General features: G+C 41.2%; 1 protein-coding gene across 2 annotated transcripts in view; it reads right to left on the bottom strand.

The window, feature by feature from the left end:
* Positions 1-19,875, bottom strand: part of LOC308328450 (CSC1-like protein 2) — a 37,035-nt gene that overhangs the window by 14,305 nt on the left and 2,855 nt on the right. Inside the window, exons 2-12 of one of the 2 annotated variants that reach the window (XM_080782272.1) lie at positions 15,746-15,961; positions 13,399-13,478; positions 11,391-11,432; positions 9,811-9,907; positions 8,914-8,951; positions 6,168-6,310; positions 5,282-5,333; positions 5,075-5,183; positions 3,450-3,520; positions 2,731-2,811; positions 2,449-2,575 (exon numbers count right to left, since the gene is read on the bottom strand). In XM_080782272.1, coding sequence (XP_080638398.1) covers positions 2,449-2,575; positions 2,731-2,811; positions 3,450-3,520; positions 5,075-5,183; positions 5,282-5,333; positions 6,168-6,310; positions 8,914-8,951; positions 9,811-9,907; positions 11,391-11,432; positions 13,399-13,478; positions 15,746-15,937 — 1,032 coding nt within the window. In that variant the 5' untranslated portion in view covers positions 15,938-15,961. The remainder of the gene's footprint in view (positions 1-2,448; positions 2,576-2,730; positions 2,812-3,449; positions 3,521-5,074; positions 5,184-5,281; positions 5,334-6,167; positions 6,311-8,913; positions 8,952-9,810; positions 9,908-11,390; positions 11,433-13,398; positions 13,479-15,745; positions 15,962-19,875) is intronic. The other variant, XM_080782273.1, reaches the window with a different exon arrangement.

Genomic DNA, 19,875 nt, shown 5'->3' with positions numbered 1-19,875 from the left:
GACACACAAATCCGAACAATTTGGTCATTGAGGTCTGTAAGAGAGGATGACAGACTAGCAAATACTCCAAAGAGAAACACACAAAATCACGCTTAAAACCCATTTAGGACAGGTTCTTGTTGCTATGTAGTATATACAATAAATAGCAACATAACATTTTTGTCATTTTAGTTTTTCAGAAAACTTAAGTCAGAATTTAGGTAGGATGTGCTATGTGGAAAAACTCCACATAGCACAGACTGTTGGCCAGCTTGAAAGCGTCGCAAACTTGTCGGCAGGAGACAAGCTCCCGTCACTTATAACACTGTGCTGCAGGCTGTTTTTTGCCATTTGCATGGGGGAAAATAATGTTTCGTCAGGCGACTGGTTTTGTGCTGATTAAAAATGCTTGTCTGTTGCAATCTGACGGTTTTAAGTAGTCTTTGACTAGTCTGAACAAGTTTGCTTGGTCTGGAGGCACCTACTGTCTATACGACAAGCAGAAAAAAACAACACTTTCTATTAGCTTGCCCAGTGTGTTCAAATGTCATTACCCAGCATTTCCAGGGTTATTGCGTGTGTGAAATACCGCAAATCCTCCAGTAAACGCCTCCTTTCTATTAATTACCGGGCCCCTATTAATCACCGGTGATGGCGTTGAATTAAGTAAATAAATTCCGGTCTGCTTTTATGAGCCGGGGTTTTTTGTGTTGTTTTTTTTGCCGTGGCCGCGGTGCTCAGCTCGCACACAATACAACAACAAAGTTAATAACTTCGGGAGAGAGCCCCCACAGATCTGCCCTTCATGCAACGAACGTTGGTTCTATAAACGGCAGATGATCGATGAGCGCATGGGGGGTTTTGCAGCCTGGCGCAGCCCAATGCGCCTTTTGGATCTCTCATTTTATGGAACGAACGTAGTACCACCGGTATGCTGTTAGCTTGTTGCTAACGGGACCCCGTTAGCAACAAGTCTCTCTCTCTCAGACGTTCTCTACGTCTCTCTCTCGCGCGCGAGAGAGAGAGAGACGCTCTCTCTAACACGTCTGTCTTTCTTTCTCTCTCAGACATTCTCTCTAACACGTCTCTCTCTCTCTCTCGCGCGCGTTAGAGAGAGACGCTCTCTCTAACACGTCTCTCTAACACATCTCTCTAACACGTCTCTCTCTCTCTCTCTCTCTCTCTCCCTCCCTCCCTCCCGTTGAATGAAGCACTGCAGTGTTGCACTGTTTGATATTACCGGTATATGAAATAGCCTATCATACATTTTATTTTTATGTTATTATTTGCATCTGAACTTGTCAGTAGCCTAACTGTAGGCCTTTACCACAGTACTGTGGTAGTCTATCTCAGTTGAAGTTATATACCATTGGTTATTCATTGGTTATTCAAGTTAAATTGATGTGTTGATGTTATTATAGTATTTACCATAGGCAATATGCCAATAATGGAAAAACAGTTAAAATGACCATTGAGCACCTGCAACTGCACTGTTCAATATTTCACGAGGACTTGGTTTCAATAGGCTATGAGCCCAATACATTTTACTGTGTTCTAACTGACCCAAAATGTGATTTGTTCATTATGATCAGTTTGAAAATTAGAAATAAAAGGCCTCCTTCTTATAGCTGCCTCCTTCCAATAAAAGCCCGGTATCGGGAATAGCCCTGGTTCCTAAAAGAGGATTTACGGTAGGTTCCCTCTCCCTCCCCATCACACAGGTAGTAGTGATGGGGGGGGGGGGTATGTGCATGCCTGTCACAGACACACTCTGCCATAATAGTAGAACACAAGCACCCCCAGGGGTCCTTGAGGGAACCAAATGGACCCGTCAGGGTCCATTTGTACGCTCTCAGAGTTAAATTAACATTAATTTTACAATATAAATTGGGGTCCCAGAGATAGAAAAGGCATTACATTGGGGTACGTAGACTAATATGCGTGTCAAACTGGGGGTCCTTGAAATGAAATGGGTTGAGAATCACTGCTAGAGCTGTAAAAACCTTCTCTTACAGGGGGGTCTCTGGCATATCTTTTCAAATGGGGGTCCGTGGGATAATTACCGTAGTGTCAATGTGGGGGTCCTTGACATGAAAAAGTTTGGGAACGACTGCTTTAGTGGATATAGATCGATATCAAAGTGGTACGTAATTGCGAATGCAGTGAGCACTTACTATGAGACCTAGCAGATCATGTCTGTGCGTGCGTGTGTCCCCCCTTTGTGCCCATATATGGAGCTGAGTGATTTGTTTGTGATTGATGCAACACACTCCATATTTGGACGTATAGCTGCTTTGGGGACTCCTTATATGGTTATGGCTGAGTCATGGTGACATGAGACTTAAAATAATAATAACTTAAAAATAAATCTTAAAAGAACCCAAATATGTACGAGCTGCGTTCGCTTCCCGCGTTTGCGCGTCTTACTGGTGGATTCAGTAGTAGAAGAAGGCATCAGCCGTACAGTACCTTCTCGCAGTAGCCTTTGACAACACAGCAGCAGAGATGGCCACAGGGGTTTGTGTTGACCAGGGTTTCAATATGTTCCTTGGCCTTCAGGTCAGTGTAGAACTTCTTGCTGCGCTCAGATTTCTTCCTGCATGCAGCAGACAGACATACATACATACATACATACATAAGTAACCACCTACATCCAAACCCACCCCAGGACCTGGCTGGGGACAATTGAATACTTTGAGATTTCAAGCAATGATCAGAAGACTACACGGTTATTTGGCACAATGTTGTTACCTTTCAGAGTTGAGATACATCAGCCGTTGCACGTTATAACAGATACGAGCCTCTAGCACTGTGCAGTTTTCATACGCCTGCCTACGGGAGAAAGAGTGAAAGATTAGATCTTGTCTCCACAATCCTAATGACACTAATGAAGTCAGTTTCTGTGATAAATATCAAATCTTCAAATCTACAATATAGAGTGCAATAAATGCAAGAGTCACACACAACAACAAAACTCCCACATCAAGCTTCTATATTTACTATTCTTTCAATGGGCATATTTTGATACAGTAGATATTTTTAGGAGAATCCTAGAGCGGAGATAAGATTTGGCATAATACTATTTGGCTGAGCAGGAAGTGAGCCACGGGCCCCTCCCATCCAAACACATGACTCCCATGATCCTGCTCATCTGGCTTCTATTAGGGACAATTACAACATATAGAGCCGCTGTTGTCTTGTCCCAGGCACAAGGCTCAGGTCAGGACAGCAGCTTTACAGAGCAGCCGTGGCTCTCACAGAGCTTAGTACTGCTAATCTGCAACTTAATTATGAAGTGGAGCACCAGTGCGTTTGACAGTTTAATGCATGTAAAACATAAACCAAGGAAAAGCTGTGTTACTTGCTAATGTGCAACGTAATTGTGAAGTGAGTGCCAATACATTTGACAGTTATAAAACATATGTGAAACAAAAGCCACGGTAAAGCAGAGATGCTGAAACAGCGCTTACTCAAAGTGTTGCTTTATGTCCTTCTCCTCTGCATATTTGGAGATTCCATTGACGAATAAAGTGCGTTTCACCTGAAGAAGATGGGAACAAAGTAGTGAACATTCAAGCAGACAAAGGTGGATTGCACCGCTTTTAATAATTTTTTACTCTATTTACTTGCGCAAGCAGAGCGCGCGCAAGTACTAGTTTCGCCCGGGACTCGTATGCACCGTCCCAGCCGTCCCGCCAATTTTGATGCGTATGCACCGTCCAGGAAATGACGTAATGACTAATTGTGCCTGATACGGCAGTGGTGCCAGATTACATACATGTATACATAGGAGCATTACCTTTAATCCTCCCAACACTAAAACATATTGTCATTACGTCACCATCGAAAACCAATTACACTCTGGCATTGGGTCCTTTAATCCACATCTTTATTACGTAATCATTGAGAGCTAGTTATACTATTATACTATGTATATGTATATGTATAAAACCAATGGTTTTCAATGGTGGTGACATAATGACGATATGTTTTAGTGTCGGGAGGATTAAAGGTAATGCTCCCATGTATACATGCATGTAATCTGGCACCACTGCCGTATCAGGCACAATTAGTCATTATGTCATTTGCTGGGACGGTGCATACGCATCAAAATTGTCGGGACGGCTGGGACGGTGCATACGGCGCAAAGTAACCACAGTATACCGCTAATCAACTACAAATTACATATACATATACATATACATAGTATATGTATAACTAGCTCTCAATGATGACGTAATAAAGATGTGGATTAAAGGACCCAATGCCAGAGTGTAATTGGTTTTCGATGATGACGTAATGACGATATGTTTTAGTGTTGGGAGGATTAAAGGTAATGCTCCTATGTATACATGTATGTAATCTGGCACCACTGCCGTATCAGGCACAAGTAGTCATTACTGAGATTTGACAGTTTGTAGCGGTCGAAAGTACTTGTGCGCTCTGCTTGCGCACTAGTAGGCCATTTATGGCCTACTAGTGTGCAACAAGCAAGTATGCACTCGACAGAGTGCAGTTCTATTTGTATATGTTATTGTTCGATCATATTCTTTGCTTCAGTATGATAGTTTGAAATCTTCCTATAATACTGAATAAATCTTCCTATTCTTTTATTTTTATTGTAGTGCATTGAAAGTTTGACACCGCCAGTGATGTAAATAGGCTTTCAATGTAATGAGTCCCGGGATGCAGGGATGGTCTTTTAGATGATTCCCAGGGACATTTTAGTCCCACTTCAACGACGTTAGGAGTCATATTTTTACAAATTGCAGCATTTAACTCCCATTTCATTTCATATGGTTATATTCGTGTAGAAAACAGAAGAAGAAATGATTATTATAACTAAAATAGCAAAATAAACTAGAATAGAAAACAGTACAGTATTGCATCCCGTGGATGCAGAGGTCGTTGTTTTATTGCGTCCCATAACTATAAACTGCATTTTGGGATGCAAAATGCACCCTATTTTAATCTCGGCACAGCACTGATTTTAAAAAGGATATGTTTTTTAAATGGAATGAGGGGTGCAGTGTGCAAAGCAAGGATATGTGAGCGTATGCGCTAGGAATCCATTCATTAATATCACACCACTTACCAGATCATCCTCTCTGTAGTGCATTTTGGAAGTGTGCCGTCTCATACTGTACACTGTCAATAGCAGGTAAAGGAATGCAAAGGTTGTGTGCAGCCACAGCAGCGTATTACTGGGAAAGAAAGACAAAGGGAAATAATTACTGTCAGACCCATGGATTCAATATCATTTAGGAATGTTGTGAAAGCAAGTAATGGCGAGTTTACTCACTTGGCATCTAGATTAGCTATAGTTGTTCGCCCAAAACTGTAGGCATTGTTTTCTGTGGGAAAGATAAAAATAAAATAAAATAAACTAAATGGCGAGGTCGACCATGTGACATTGCACACTGTATAGCTAGGAACATTCTAACTTAGCAGTTTAGCAACAGTGCAGGAGGTGGCTGCCCATTAGGTGGAGAAAATGAAATGAATGCCTTTATAAAAGGGCAGAGTGGACTCATGTGATCCACATAAGAGCAAAATACCTTAAAATGTAGTATTGGGTGTGCACTGGACCAGCATGATACTGATGAGACTATAAATACTAATTAATAGTGGTTTGTTGAAATTTGCAAATCTGATTTAGACTATGAAATCTTTCACTTAAGGGCAAGTACATCATATGATTCGTCTGAATAACGTAATACAAATGGTACGTTAACACGTCAGTTACATTTACAAAAAGAAGATTCTTAAGATCCCCACTGGCCGGGACAGAATTGTGTTAGGAGTTTTGTTTTATCAGAGGTGTCTTTAGGGGGTTAAGTGGCTGCCGTAGCCTGCAATTTACCAGCGGCTGATTGGCATGTGGTGTAGCCGGGCTACGAGCTTGTAGATCTGCTATTTTTGAAAAATCGTGAAAATGTGTCGCAAATCTTTGAATATAATCTTTCAGAGCGAAACGTTTTAAACTCAAATCTTTGCTTCTGGGGGTGTCCCTGGAGAATGGGGTCCGTGGCCAAATACAGATAATTCTGTGGCTCCTTGACATGAAATAGTTTGAGAACGACTGATATAGAAAAATACAGTTTTTCAAAAACCTGCCAGGATTTAGAAGATTTTTTGTAGAATGGTCCTCAGGCCTAAATGGGTTAATGTCCCCGTGTGGCACTCACCAAGTAGGTTCCCAGAGAAGTTGACAGGCAAGACGATACCAACAGACAGCACGCCCACGACTACCAACAGGCCAATGATGTGGCGCTGAAAGGACAGGTAGTGGACCGCGTCCTCGCCGCACTTCTCCCTGATCTCATCGTCCCTACGGAGCAAAATCAACCAGCAACCTCAGATAGCTGCAAAACAATCATAGCTCATGTGCACGTACCGTGCCATAACATGGATACACTCGTATATCCTTAACACCGCAATCGCCCAGGACGAAGTTCACCGTCCTTTCTATTAGTAACACCCAGCGACCAGGACGAAGTTTTATCCAAAAGACGAAGTTTATTGATATGAAAACCAAACGCATCGCTCCACAGCCTAGGAGCGCCTGTTGCGCAATCCTCGATGATGCACAACAGTGGGACGTCATCGAAAATGATCCCCCCGTTTAGCCGACGACAACGAAAATCTTAAAACGTTAATAACTCGCGATCTAAATCATCCCGTCCAATTCTAAGAAAAGATCCTGTGTTAGACAGCCCCCCGCCAGTCGCTAGTCGTGTTAGATTTAATTATGCCTTCCGTTGTTGTCGATCGCCTTTAGAGTGTTTTGGCTACATTTAGCTGCTCCAGCCACATCAAAACGACATGGCGTAGGACGATTGAGAAGGAGCTCCAGCTACAACATCAGAGCTGGGGGACCATAGAGAAGATGGCCAAAGACAGATGCAAGTGGAGGAACTTTGTTGCTGCCCTATGCGCCAGCCGGCGTAATGGGGATAAGTAAGTAAGTAAGTAAGCCACATCCGTAATGGGGATAAGTAAGTAAGTAAGTAAGTAAGCCACATCCGGTATAACTTTCGGTCCGTCGGTAAAAGTGCTCCGTTGCTATAAATCGATTGGGCGCTATGATTTAATGGATTCAATAACCCTGGGCAATCGGAGTGTTAATAAATGGCATATTCTCACATGTGGAGTGTCAACAAAACCTCCTTGGGCCTTAAAGTAGCTAATTAGCTATAAGCAATAACATGTCAAAATGTTAATGACCTTTTTTGTTTGTATTCAGACAGCCAGCGATGAGTAAAACGCTCCCAAATAATGTAATCTCTGTGACACATCTAGGGGCCACAATCTGCATTCAAAGATGTTCCAAGAAGCTTTGTCATTGCTCTAAAAACAAACCTGGTCGAAATTACTAACCAAAAAGGAAGTCGACAGGAAAATCAACCAAATTATAAACTTTGTATCAATTACTCACCCCATGAAGCGTTGAATTCATGGAGATGTTTTGTTTTTGTTGCATTCCTAGGCCAATCATTTGATGAACGGCGGAAATCGGTCATCAGAGATGACGACAATAGAAAAGTAGTAATCTTTTTCGGGTGAAGACAAGTATCCAAAAGTTTAACTGTTTTTAAAAAAGATCAAGAGGTTTTGGTTCCACACTGTATGCTTTTTTATTAGAATCTAATTATGGGACCTTACCTGTTCATACTATATGAAGGAATGACATACCAAATTTGGATCGTGATTGGACACTTTGGGCTGTATTTTGCGTGTCTTAAGTAGCAGGTCTTATTACATAACTTGAGTAAACTAAAGACCTGGAGGCGTGATCAATGCTCTTTGGCCACTCAGAATAGCCAAATGGCATTGATCACGCCTCCAGGTCTTTATTTTACTCAAGTTAGGTAATAAGACCTGGTACTTAAGACACACAAAATACAGCCCTTTGGGCTGTAAATACAGCCCTTTGGGCTGTATTTTGCGTACCAGGTCTTATTCCCTAACTTGAGTAAACTAAAGACCTGGAGGCGTGATCAATGCTCTTTGGCCACTCAGAATAGCCAAATGGCATCACGCCTCCAGATCTTTAGTTTACTCGCAAAATACAGCCCAGTGTGGTCTAAAATGATGTTGCCTTCTAGGAACCCTGATCATCAACACATTCATTTAAAGTTTGTTCACCGAAGATATTTGACCCCCTATGAGGATTTAAATAATGCCAACTGCACTTTTTGCGCTTCAAACAGTATAGGTACCTTCTTCCATATGGTTTGGGAATGTCCAAATGTTTGGTTGTATATAGTTGTATGGTTGCTGCTAAACTTTCATTACTTTTACGAGTTAACATTACAGCTTCTCCCTCTTTATTTATTTTAAATGATTTATCCCAATTGCAGTTAAATAGCACTCGCAAGCGTGTCTTCTATGTAAATACCTATTACATATATCCTGTTTTGTTTTCTTTATTCATTCATAATGCCAGTATATTTAATTAATTAAAACATTTAATAAAAATTCAGTTTAGTCTGATCAAAACTATGTGGTGTGACCCTGTGGTACTACCATCATTATAAATGAATAGTAGAATTGCTATGAGTCATATACAAACTGTTTACATCTGTTGAATGTAGCAATTATCTTTTTCTTCTGTTTTTTTTCTTTTTCTGGTTTGGTTTAGCTCTGTAATGTAATATTTGAAGCTCATTTTCTTTGAGCTTTCTTTGAGCTGTATATAACTGTGTACTTTTATTCAATTTCAATTTTCAATTCAATTTTCAATATAAGCTTCGGCTTCAGCCCTAACCTTTTGGGCCAAATATTCATCTTGTTGACTAAGTTGTAGGCTACTGTATGCCTATCAACTGTATTGTTTTTAACAAATGACCGAAAAAAAGAGAAAAAAAAACCCTGCTATGAACATCCCCCAAAGTAGACTAAAATCCAATCCATGATAACAGGTTTACTCACTTGATGCGGAAGATGGCAGTTAGCCAGGAGCAGAAGCCCTGAAAGAAAGAGACGTTTATTTTAAAATAAATACCAAGGTGCTATATAAAGTACCAAGGTGCTATATAAAGTACCAAGAACATTTCATAATTTCATCAGCACAACAAATACAAACAGTAATAAGAACAGCACACAAGAAGCATACTAAAGTGATCATTAGAAACCCATTTAGGGTGGGAGCCCCTTTTGGTGTTTTAAGCATTATGTTATGCTTTAGCTATTGAAAAATATCAGATCTACAAGCTCATAGCGCGGCACCGAGTGCCACGCTACGAGCTTGTAGATCTGCTAAAAAAAACAATCGTGAGAATGTGGCGCAAATCTTTGAATATATACCGGTATTCTTCTTTCAGAACGTTTTTAACTCAAATACAGATAATTCTGGGGGTCCTTGACATGAAAAAGGTTGAGCACCACTGACAGAAACATAGGTTTTTCAGAAAACTGATCGTCCTCAGGTCTAAATGGGTTAAGACAATGAGATAAGAGCAAAAACATCATATCAGGAGTTATGCAGATGGCAGGGACACCGTGTCCTATGTTTAACCACATGAACCCTAGTGTCCTTATTCTGGGGGTGAACATTTGCTGAAAATAGCCAATCTACAACCTTGCAACATGTTGTGAGCTTGTAGATCAGCTGTTTTGACTAAGATATTTGGTGTAGAGGGAAATGGGAGGGGGCCTAGTGGAAGACACGGGTCAACAAAGTTTTTAGGGTTGGGGGGGGCTGATAGCCGGGGCATGCGGCCCCACATAGGCTCTGATGACTGACCGCAAGTCACCGGTTTGCGACCATCAATAAGGTTTATAGGCTTTAACTGGTAATAAATACAGTAGAAACAATGGTCTACTTACTTCATCTCTCTGGTCTATGTCCACCGAGCTGGAGACTGAGGTGAGGCGCTCGTAGCGTTCAGGTTTATCTGAAGCCAGGTTGTTGGCTATGCTTTCGCTGCACAAAACAATAGCAAAACATGCGTGTTACCCAACAGCGCAGTGGCGCAGACTGTGAAGGGAAGTTAGTTTTGATGTGAGAGTGCACTGGGATTACCGACATTTAATGGGAAGAGTGGAAAACATGAACAGAACATGAACAGACAACAGACACACCACAAGGCCCCGAAATGGACTGAGGAGATTCATCCCTCTTCATCCTGTGGTTGTCACAGGGTTTGGGAAATTGTTAAGCCAGCCAACCACAGGAACCTGAACAAACCTGAACCTCCGCAGTCCCCTTCTATGCAGTGACAGCAGGGGTGTTACTAGGCACACGCGCACAGTCTCTCTCTCTCTCGCGCACACACACACACACACACACACACACACACACACACACAATCTCCATCAGAGCACAAAGTGTGAAAGATAGTTAGGAAGCAAAGACAGGGTGAGTTCTAGAGGAAAGGGACATTCACAGAGGAACACAACAGGAACTCAGTGACCATGAAAAGAGAATCCCAAAAGGCTGTTACCCACGTCTGTCCAGCAGAGCCTCAGGATGTGCACAGGTGACTAATTTACTAAATTCAGCTTAAATGGGAACTTTGCCTGTGTCCAACATGAATCATATTGTTCTATTGTGAGGAAGACATGTGAATATCAGACACAACGCTTCCCAAAGTGTTCAGTTTCTCAATCATTCTCCCGGAACGTTGGGATTCACGTTGGTCTGCAAATTCACGCTATCGGCAAAGTTTCCGTTTAAAGCGGTTTCGTCTCACATTCAAGAATTTGTTTTATTGCACTCCCCTAGAGGTTGTGTCAGATGGAGAATTGCAGTATTAGATCTCATTGAGTGGGGCCTGTTCTGCTGGATTTCATGCATATAAAATGATAACGTCACTCTGAGCTCTACAGTGCTATGTGATCTCAGATGGATTGAGTAGAGAGAGAGAGAGCCTACGGCTGTATTTCAACATCGGGCCTTCCTCCTCCACCACATTCCTCTGAGAGCTAGAGATTGTTTATCACATGTCTATGAGGCCAGATATACAGCTGTGCCCTGTCAGGGCTCGTCTACACACAGGTACAGGTCCATGTAAGCGTTACCTCTCCCTGTAAGCATCCTGCCTTTGCGGCTGGCGAGGTGCACTCACACAGAAGCAGCCCGCGCTTGACAAAAGAGGTCAACACACAGATTAGCATTTAGCACACACAGATCTGATTAGGACAGTGTGACAGAGACTGGGGCACTCAATGGCAGAAGTAGAACAGGGACGATAAGGAGTGAGAGGACAATTAGGGGGCCTGGCATTGAGAAAACGCCCGGGAGGACGAGAAAATGATGAAAAACAAACACTGCACCAAGAGTGAGAAACAAGTTAAAACCCACAGCGGCCTGGGCGGAAGAATGGAGGAAGAGTTAGATTATTTGAAAAGTAGCAGGGAAGGGGAGAGAAAAGGCAGTGAGGGTACGACATGGGGAAAGAACATACTATTCCCGATCATCCAGGCGGCTGTAGCGCTGATCCACTCTTCTGGTTTAAAGAGAAAAACAGAATTAAGACAGTTGGGTTAAGAGGAACAGATACTTGCTTGTGGCTGAGACATCCCTAGTAAGCATGTCAGTATTGAGAAATAGCATTTGGGTAAGGGTTCAGACAGTTTAAAAATACGTCATAAAGGTTATGCAAGTGTATTTCAAAGCAGTGACTGTTGAATTAGTGCACTGGTTCTCAAAGTGAAGCTAAATTTGTTAAATTATAGCATCAAATCCATTTAACCTCATTTTATCATTTGGCCATTCAAAAATAGCTGATCTATAAGCTCAGTGTGTCATGATGCATTGTGAGTTTGTAGATCAGCTATTTTTGGAAAATGTTGCACAAACTCTTTTAAGGTTAGATAAGGTTGAAAACATATCAATGAAATGACTGAGAAGTTACCACTCTAGTCTACTCTAACATATCAAAACTTGCTCAGTGCTTGAACACCCTTTACGTAATTTCGAAAATATTGAACCAATGAAAAGAGGTAAAAATCGCTTTGGACAAAACCTCTCGACTCCATTGGACTCCATTGGCTAAAACAGTTAACTCCACCACCTCTCCCCCTCTCATGGAAGTTGACAATTACACATTATAAGGTAGTCAAACATAACATGACATGCGAGTAGCTAGATTTAGCAATGCCACAGTCAGCCATCCAAGAATTACAGGTCCTTTAAAAGACAGACAAGTCAGCACTTTTTTATAGTGTCATGCGGCCTTATCCCTCAATTTCTGTCTGTCCCCCCCCCCCCCCACACACACACACCAACCGAATGCACTGCTTTTTACTGTCGAATCCAGCTGCACAAATAGTGAAGCTGCAACCAAAGACAAGGAGATGTAGGTGATGGAGCATGGGGTCCCGTAGTATATTCTGAGTTAGTGAGGCCTGAAGTAGAATCTGATCTCCATTTCTCTGTGGCCAAACTGGCTATTATTCATTTTCATTTCGTTCATTTGTGTCAGGGACCGTGCACAAGATGCATTCATCTCAAGTTCAAGTCAAAGAGAAAAGATGCTTTGTACCAGATTTAGCCACAAGCCAATTCTCCGCTGTAGTCCCTGGGCTACAACTTCTAAATAAATCTGGTGTTTTTTTCATTTTATAATAGCATTGGAACTACAATCCGTGTGTTTTGGATACGGTAGCTTAGCTTGGCCAAAGAAAAGACACTATAGAGAAAGTAATGCAATTAATTATTGGTTCACAAAGCATGTGATATTGTTGGGAGCGTAAGGGAAATTGCTGACAGCCCATCCTGTCTGTGGTAACACAATCCAACACACACATCTGTCTGCTATTCTGTCTATATAATATTCTGAACAATTAGCATGCTTAACCATGAACCCTAGCATCCCTATTAGTATTCTGGCCCGGGCCCCGTCATAGTAGACAAACATTATGCGAAGACGGATGAACATTCTGCGAAAATCAAAGCTCACAGCTCGTCTCACAGCCTTACAGGTATAATTTTACACTACTACATTTTGGGCAACTCATTCTCAGAGCCTGCCCAGGAGAAACCTCTCTGACCTCACTATGTCAAGTCAAGTATGGATGAAGCCCAGCCACCAAACAAGGATGTTTCGGATAGTGCACAATTCTTGGCTGAGGAGACACTGGAGTCTTATCTGGGTGCAAAGGAACTCCTTGCTGTGATGTTATACGGTAGTAGATAACTGTCAACTGATATTAGATAACTCAACTTCGTGTGTGTGTGTGTGTGTGTGTGTGTGTGTTATCCTGGAATGAACACTCCTGACAGGGGTTGACACTAAGGCCGTCAGGCAAAAAGGTCATGATCAATAAATTGTCCATTATAAAATGATAGGTAAAGTTTGCGGTTGCAGAACTAATTAATGTTAAATCTAATCGATAACCGCAGATAACTTCTACTCAACGCATAATGCTAATACTAAATGTATAGGACTTAATGGAATGCAAGATTTTTACCTGTCGGCATCTGTGACCAATGCAAGACGTCCATAGTCCCAAGCACATTTTCGCAAGAAGCTGAACAAAAACAGAAGTGCCTAGAATGGGATAGAATAAGCACATGTCAAAACAACTCTTCATACCATCACTCAGTGCACAGAGCTGACATCTGTGATGGTACTGAACATTGTGTACAGATACAGTGTATATAGTATGTTGACAGAAATGTGCTCATCATCAGGAAAACACTAAAGACAATAGGCTTTAGTATGACTAGGTTATGTCCACCTCCAGCTCTTACCATTAGCTAGTATGACTGGTATAAAAACATTTCCACTTTTCTCCAATTAGATACGTGAAGTTAATCTCATCATGGATCATTCAGTCGTCTTTTAAAAAAGGTACTGTAATTTAATTAAAGAAAGTATTAAATAGCATCTGTTGCGGCTGTAGGCTGTTCAAAAGCCGTGAGCTGAGGAGCTAAGCATGAGAGTATAAGAGACACTTGTATGACGCGCACGCAAAGGAATTCAGATCCAATCCAAGCTGTCAGTTTGACCATTTATTCTGCACAGGTAAGATACAACAGTTCCCAGCTAACTATTATATACTACCTGGCCGGCATGGATGTTAAGATGCCCTGTTGCGGTCAACAGAAAATGTCGACTCCCAGCTCACCCCCTCTCCGTCCAAGTTCCTCAACTCTAGTGCCAGGTAAACGCTGTGTAGTTATTAGCGTGGCAGCGCCCAGCCCCAGTGATCAAGCCCACCACCACTACCAGTGCAGTGCCCAATCTGTCCATTAACGTGACTCATACTCAAAACACATATAGATCACATTATGGCTCCTACAGCATCTATAATCAATGCTATAGCTATAGCGTGCTTGTTAAGAAACAGGGCAGGGGTCTCCTCGTTTCCAGCTGTTAAGTAAACAGAAAATACAATTTTAGCCAGGTGGGGATGATTTCATCCAATCACGAGACAGACCTCATAAAGGCTACTGGATAAACAAGTGAAATTGGAATTTATGAAATAAATAAATGTGCCGACATCCAACTACACTAATCCAAGATGATGGCCATGGAGTTCGAGACAGCTTCATTCTCATGTCTCCCAGCACATGCAAGCTCAAATGACTCGACATTTTACACAACGCATAAGTATTATGTGAAGGATGATAGCTACTTTCCTCACCGTCAATGCACTAGCACGATCTTCAGTTAATATAAAACTTTTTATTTGTTAATTCCTTTAATACTCAAAATTTGAAGCTGATGGGTAGTCACTCTTGAATGGATGAAATTGGTGACACACCTGACAATACATTTTGTGCTTTAACTTTTAAACCACAACCTTTAACATTCACAGTACTAAACACTAAAGCGGCTATAACAAGATATCTGGCGTTGAGGGAAAAAAGGAGTGAGCTCCCCTGGGGGACTTCGATCAATTAAGCACATAGGATTTAAATGATTAATAAATTAACCGCTTGTCTTGAATCCAACTTCCCTATTCTGTGGTGAACATTTGATTAAAAATACTAGAGTGATGTCCCCATACCATTTTGTCCAATACCGATTCCAACAACTGCATCTTGCGTATAGGTTGATACAGAGTACCAATCCTATACAAATGCATAATATATTTTATTCTTAGAACAATAAGTTACCGCATAGACTGGCCTACACGTCGATACCAGCATTTCGGTATCAGAACAACTATAACCCATTCAGGACGGGAACCCCTTTTGGGGTTATTGTTGCTATCTACAGTATACATAGCAGTCTCAGTCCTAAATGGGCTAAACAAATGGTCGATCTACAAGCTCACAAATTGGCTATTTCGGTGAAATTTCATGTAGGACAGGTAGTATTGCATGTGGTCCCTGACCATACATTTAGTAATGCAGGATTATTATTATTTTCTTTCCACTAGTTTAGAAACCGTGAACTGAATGATCTGGTGGCCTATGATCGTCCATGTAGTCATTTGACAAGTTGGAGGCCAAGAAATTCAACAGAAAAAGGGAGTTAATAAGACTATCAAGAGGGGGAAGTGCACCGGATAGTCTGGTTGAGTCATAATTAGTAATAATTAGAAGTATTAGTAGTCTTTAATGGCTTTAAGACCATTGGTTGAGAAACAGTGGGACGTATACAAATGGGATGAATATTATCAAGTGATACAAAAGCACTAATCTTAGCCAATACCCCATCCCAACACAAACAGTGGTCCCCAGCTTAATTCTAAATCCCCTGATGTAGGATGAAAAAAGAATGGGTCTTAATATACCTGTAGATCCCTGTGGGTGGGACCCGGTCAATGAAGTATAGACTAGAGGGTGGTGGCTAAAGAGACTCACCAAGAAACACATGAAGTCCAGGGCAAGGACAGTGGGCACTCCTCCAAAAGGCAAACCCTGGAGCACAGTGCTGCGGATGCGGGCAGAGTAGCAATAGTCCTTGGTGTTGTTGGTAACATCTGTGGCGCAGTTCCCATGGGGGCACGCTTGTGTCGCCCAAATGCCCATCATGAAAATCAACACTTGGTACATCACTCAGTGAAGCATATTGAGTATCTGAAAAGGGGGAATGCATGTAATTTAATAATAATAATAGTAATAATAACAACTAACCAAACAGCAAGATTTTACAATGCTAACAAAAGATTACACACTTTAAAAAGCAATCAAAGCAAGCAGATAAAACACAGATAAAAACACAAGACTGGTATAAAAGACCCACTATAACCCCTTGAAGCTATGCTGCTCCGTAAATTAAGATCATTATGTCTTAGTGGTGCATTCAATTAATCGATATGGCAATATATCGATCAAAAATCCGGACGATAGGTGAATCGAGAGGCTGCTGTATCGATACGGCAATAAACGGCATGAATTATCTGGGTGACGCAGTGTTGACAAACGTATCTCTGTTTAATGTTATCAAAGCCCCCCTTGCCCCCTCTGTGGGCCTGAAAGTGTTTTATTGTATTTGTGCAACATGGTCATTATTTTGAATAGTATCAGTAGTATTATGAACAGTATCAATATATATATATATCGATATATCATATCTTGGCCTCTGTATCGTGATACATATCCATCGTGAGATTGCAAGCAATAACCACCACTATTATCTGTTGCCCCTCATCTTGTTACTGTACAAAAGCATTATTCAACCCGTTCTGTTGTATTGTTCCTCTTGTTACTATATTGTCCATGCCTAACATAAACAAACTTTTCAGTATTACCCGTATTGCTTCCAGGATTATCAGACTTCCCACACGTTCTCATATGAACAATAAGGCCATCCCACGCTTGGCACTTACAATAACAAATGCCACTGATCATCCCCTGTATCGCTACTTCAAACTCATGCCATCTATCCTTGAAGTGTTTTAGCAGGATTTTTGTCCCCTCAGCCATTGCAGCCCTTTTTTTGGACTAAGGGTGGTACTAAAAGGCAAAGGGTTCACCCTCCGGGAGCATGAAAATGTAAAGCCAATTCCATGGAAATCCAGACAGCAGTTCTCAAGATACCTTGCTTGCGTTGAAAGTGGTGGAGGGATGGACTAAAAAGTAAATATACTAAATAAGAACTGTATGTATTAAAACATAATAGTATAAAATAAAAGCTAGTATGTAATGTGTTATAAATAATGCCTATAATCTAGACATCTGGATGTCAAGCACAAATATCTTGTTTTCAACTAAAATAGATACCAGTGATGCGGCAGGGCACTCAGATGTTCAAACATCAGGTCAAAGAGTAATGACATTTCAGCTGATCAACTTATCACAATGAGCTCATATGAATCCGGGCACTTCAGGCCGACTCCTTCCGTGGTAAATATAGTTTGTTGCAAACGAAAAAGTATCAACTGAAAATTGTTGAAGCATCCTTTGTCTATACTTTTTGAGTTGAGTTTTGCCTAAATATAATTTAAGCACATATACTTTGACTTTGTAAGAAGTTGTTGTTTTGATTAATAAATATAAGATAATGAAGGCTACACTAAATTAAAGTGGAAATTATTTAGGTGGCCTAACATATTTACTTACTCAAACTAAAGCATCCAAACAACAAGCTCTGTCAATGTGGTGAGTAATGCATGACGAAGGGCACAACATGCCCTAGAAGTAGAACATTACATCTGATTACAAAACAGCAGAGCCCTCCAGCATATACAATAAATACATCATCTTAACTAGAACGATACAATATCAGTATTATTATCGGCTTATCGGGTAAAATTGAATTCACACTTTAAGACAGCATGCGGAACAACCAGTTCACCAACATTACTGTCCAACAAACAAAAAGGCAGCAATTATTTTCTTCAATATGAAAGGTGTAGCCATAATTGTAGCATACTGAATTGTAAGGAGATGGTCAGACTTACATGTAGGCTGTGCAAGGGGCTCAAGGCATATCAGAAATGGAATGGTTGTGTGCCATGTAGCCTGTAGCGCACCAAAAGCAAAGCAGGTCTACAAGCTCACAACCCGTCACAGCATGTTGTGATCTTGACTTATATATTTGCTATTTTTGGTACGTGACAACACACTGCACAATTAGGGCATAGGTTGCAACTTGTCAAGGCCAGGCGTGCTGCCAAATGCACAGTTTCACTTCTATATACCGTACCCTTAGACCCACTATTACCAGTATTCACGATGCTGCTCATCTGCCTTTAACACTAACTCATTTATGGTCTCCGCTCCGGCCAGGAATGTTGTGACATCACTGGAGAAGGAGGCTGCTGCCGCTGAACAATAGACTGATAGAGGCCAGAGGGTGCAAATGGACCAGCCTCAACCCATGCAAAGAGACAACGTACCCCCTGTGTCTCACATAAAAATGAAACCGCTGCATGTCCTCGGCACGCAGCCATGGGTGTCAAACCACTGGAAAATCAACAACACAGACTTCTTTGGGAGGACTTGCAGCTTAGAAAAGAATACGTTGAAATGTATATACTGTACTGTGCCTAGACTAGCCATAGGCAGAGTAGACCTGCATCAATGCGATGCAAATTCATGGGCAGGCTATGCTGGCTATGCTGGCATAAAACATATATCCAACTAAGAAATATGAGGTACTATACAAGCTGTGCTTGTTCTAGCTACTCTCTCATTTTGACTTTACATGCACACACTGTTGGTAATAATATGATATGCATACTAGTTAAAACACAGATAAACACTCCACTAAGGATTAAACAGCTCACTCTTGAGATCACTAGTTATTGTTGTTTTTCAATTCAATTCAATTCAATTCAATTTTATTATAGTGTCAAATCACAACAAGTTGTCTCAAGACACTTTACAACCAACAAAGATATATGTATGTTCATTTGGAGCCTCTGAAAAACACTTTTAAAACACAGCTTTTGTCACAAAGTGTCGTGATACGATAACGATTATATAATTATATTTGATCCTATGTTTCTTGACCGTAGTGAAGTACAGTATCATAGGTTACCATATTTCAAAGGCAGGTGTACGAAGTAAAAACAGACCATATTTAGTTCTGATTTTCTGAATCATGACCAAGCAGCAGGGAAATACTGTGTCACCTCTCTCCACCTCAGGCTGGTTGCTATGGTACCGGCAGTCTGCCGCAAATTCTCAAAATACAAACAAACATAACAGGGATGAAGGCAATGGGGGAGAAAATCACTTGGTAAATTCAATTGAGAACAGGTTTTGCTATTAAAATGGACTTAACTGTGGTTCAAACATGTTGATACAACTCATTAAACAAATAATAATAAAGCAGCTGTGAGCAATAAAAAAAGTGAGATTCAGCCTGGGATCTACTGTAATAAAATGCAACCAAATGTAACATCTGAGACTAGCTTTTTAGGCTAAATCTACTTTGTGCCCCGGACATTTTAGTCAACACACTTTCTCAACTGGGATGCAAAAGCCAAAATTTGCATGAATATACAATCTTCATGGATGTGATTCTGGGGGGGGGGGGGGGGGGGTATGGCACTTGAGTCCCCTGTCTAGACTTGTGTTCACTTCAGAAGTCGGATTCATTTGTTTTACCTGCTGTGTCCTAATAAGGTATTGGCACTCTGGCTATTGGCATGTGCGGCCACTTTCTTCAAGATTCCCTCTGCACTTCAGAAGTCGACCATTTTGGTCACCAGAACCTTCAACAACTTTATGAGCAATTCTCTCCAAAATACTATCATGGCAGTATCATCAGGGTAACTAACTATGGGTCCAGACCCGGTTACTCTGACTAATAACCTGCAAAATGAGGAGATACCTATACTTGCCTATGTGAGACAAACTACAATTTCTGCACATTAAGTTAAGATGGATCAAACTCAAGCCCAGTGGAAGAAGAAATAAGTGTGGGCATGTTCAAGCTATGATCTTGAATCTAGGCTATACAAATCATAGAAAGCCAAGCCCCTATTACAGGTCTAAACAAAAAAGCAATTCAACAGAACAAACAGTTCATGTTTACATGT

This window comes from Protomyctophum bolini (assembly GCF_963924005.1).
Source record: "Protomyctophum bolini genome assembly, chromosome: 14".
Lineage (NCBI taxonomy): Eukaryota > Metazoa > Chordata > Actinopteri > Myctophiformes > Myctophidae > Protomyctophum > Protomyctophum bolini.
Note: the sequence above shows the minus strand (reverse complement) of the source record. Positions and strands in the feature narration are given on the sequence as shown.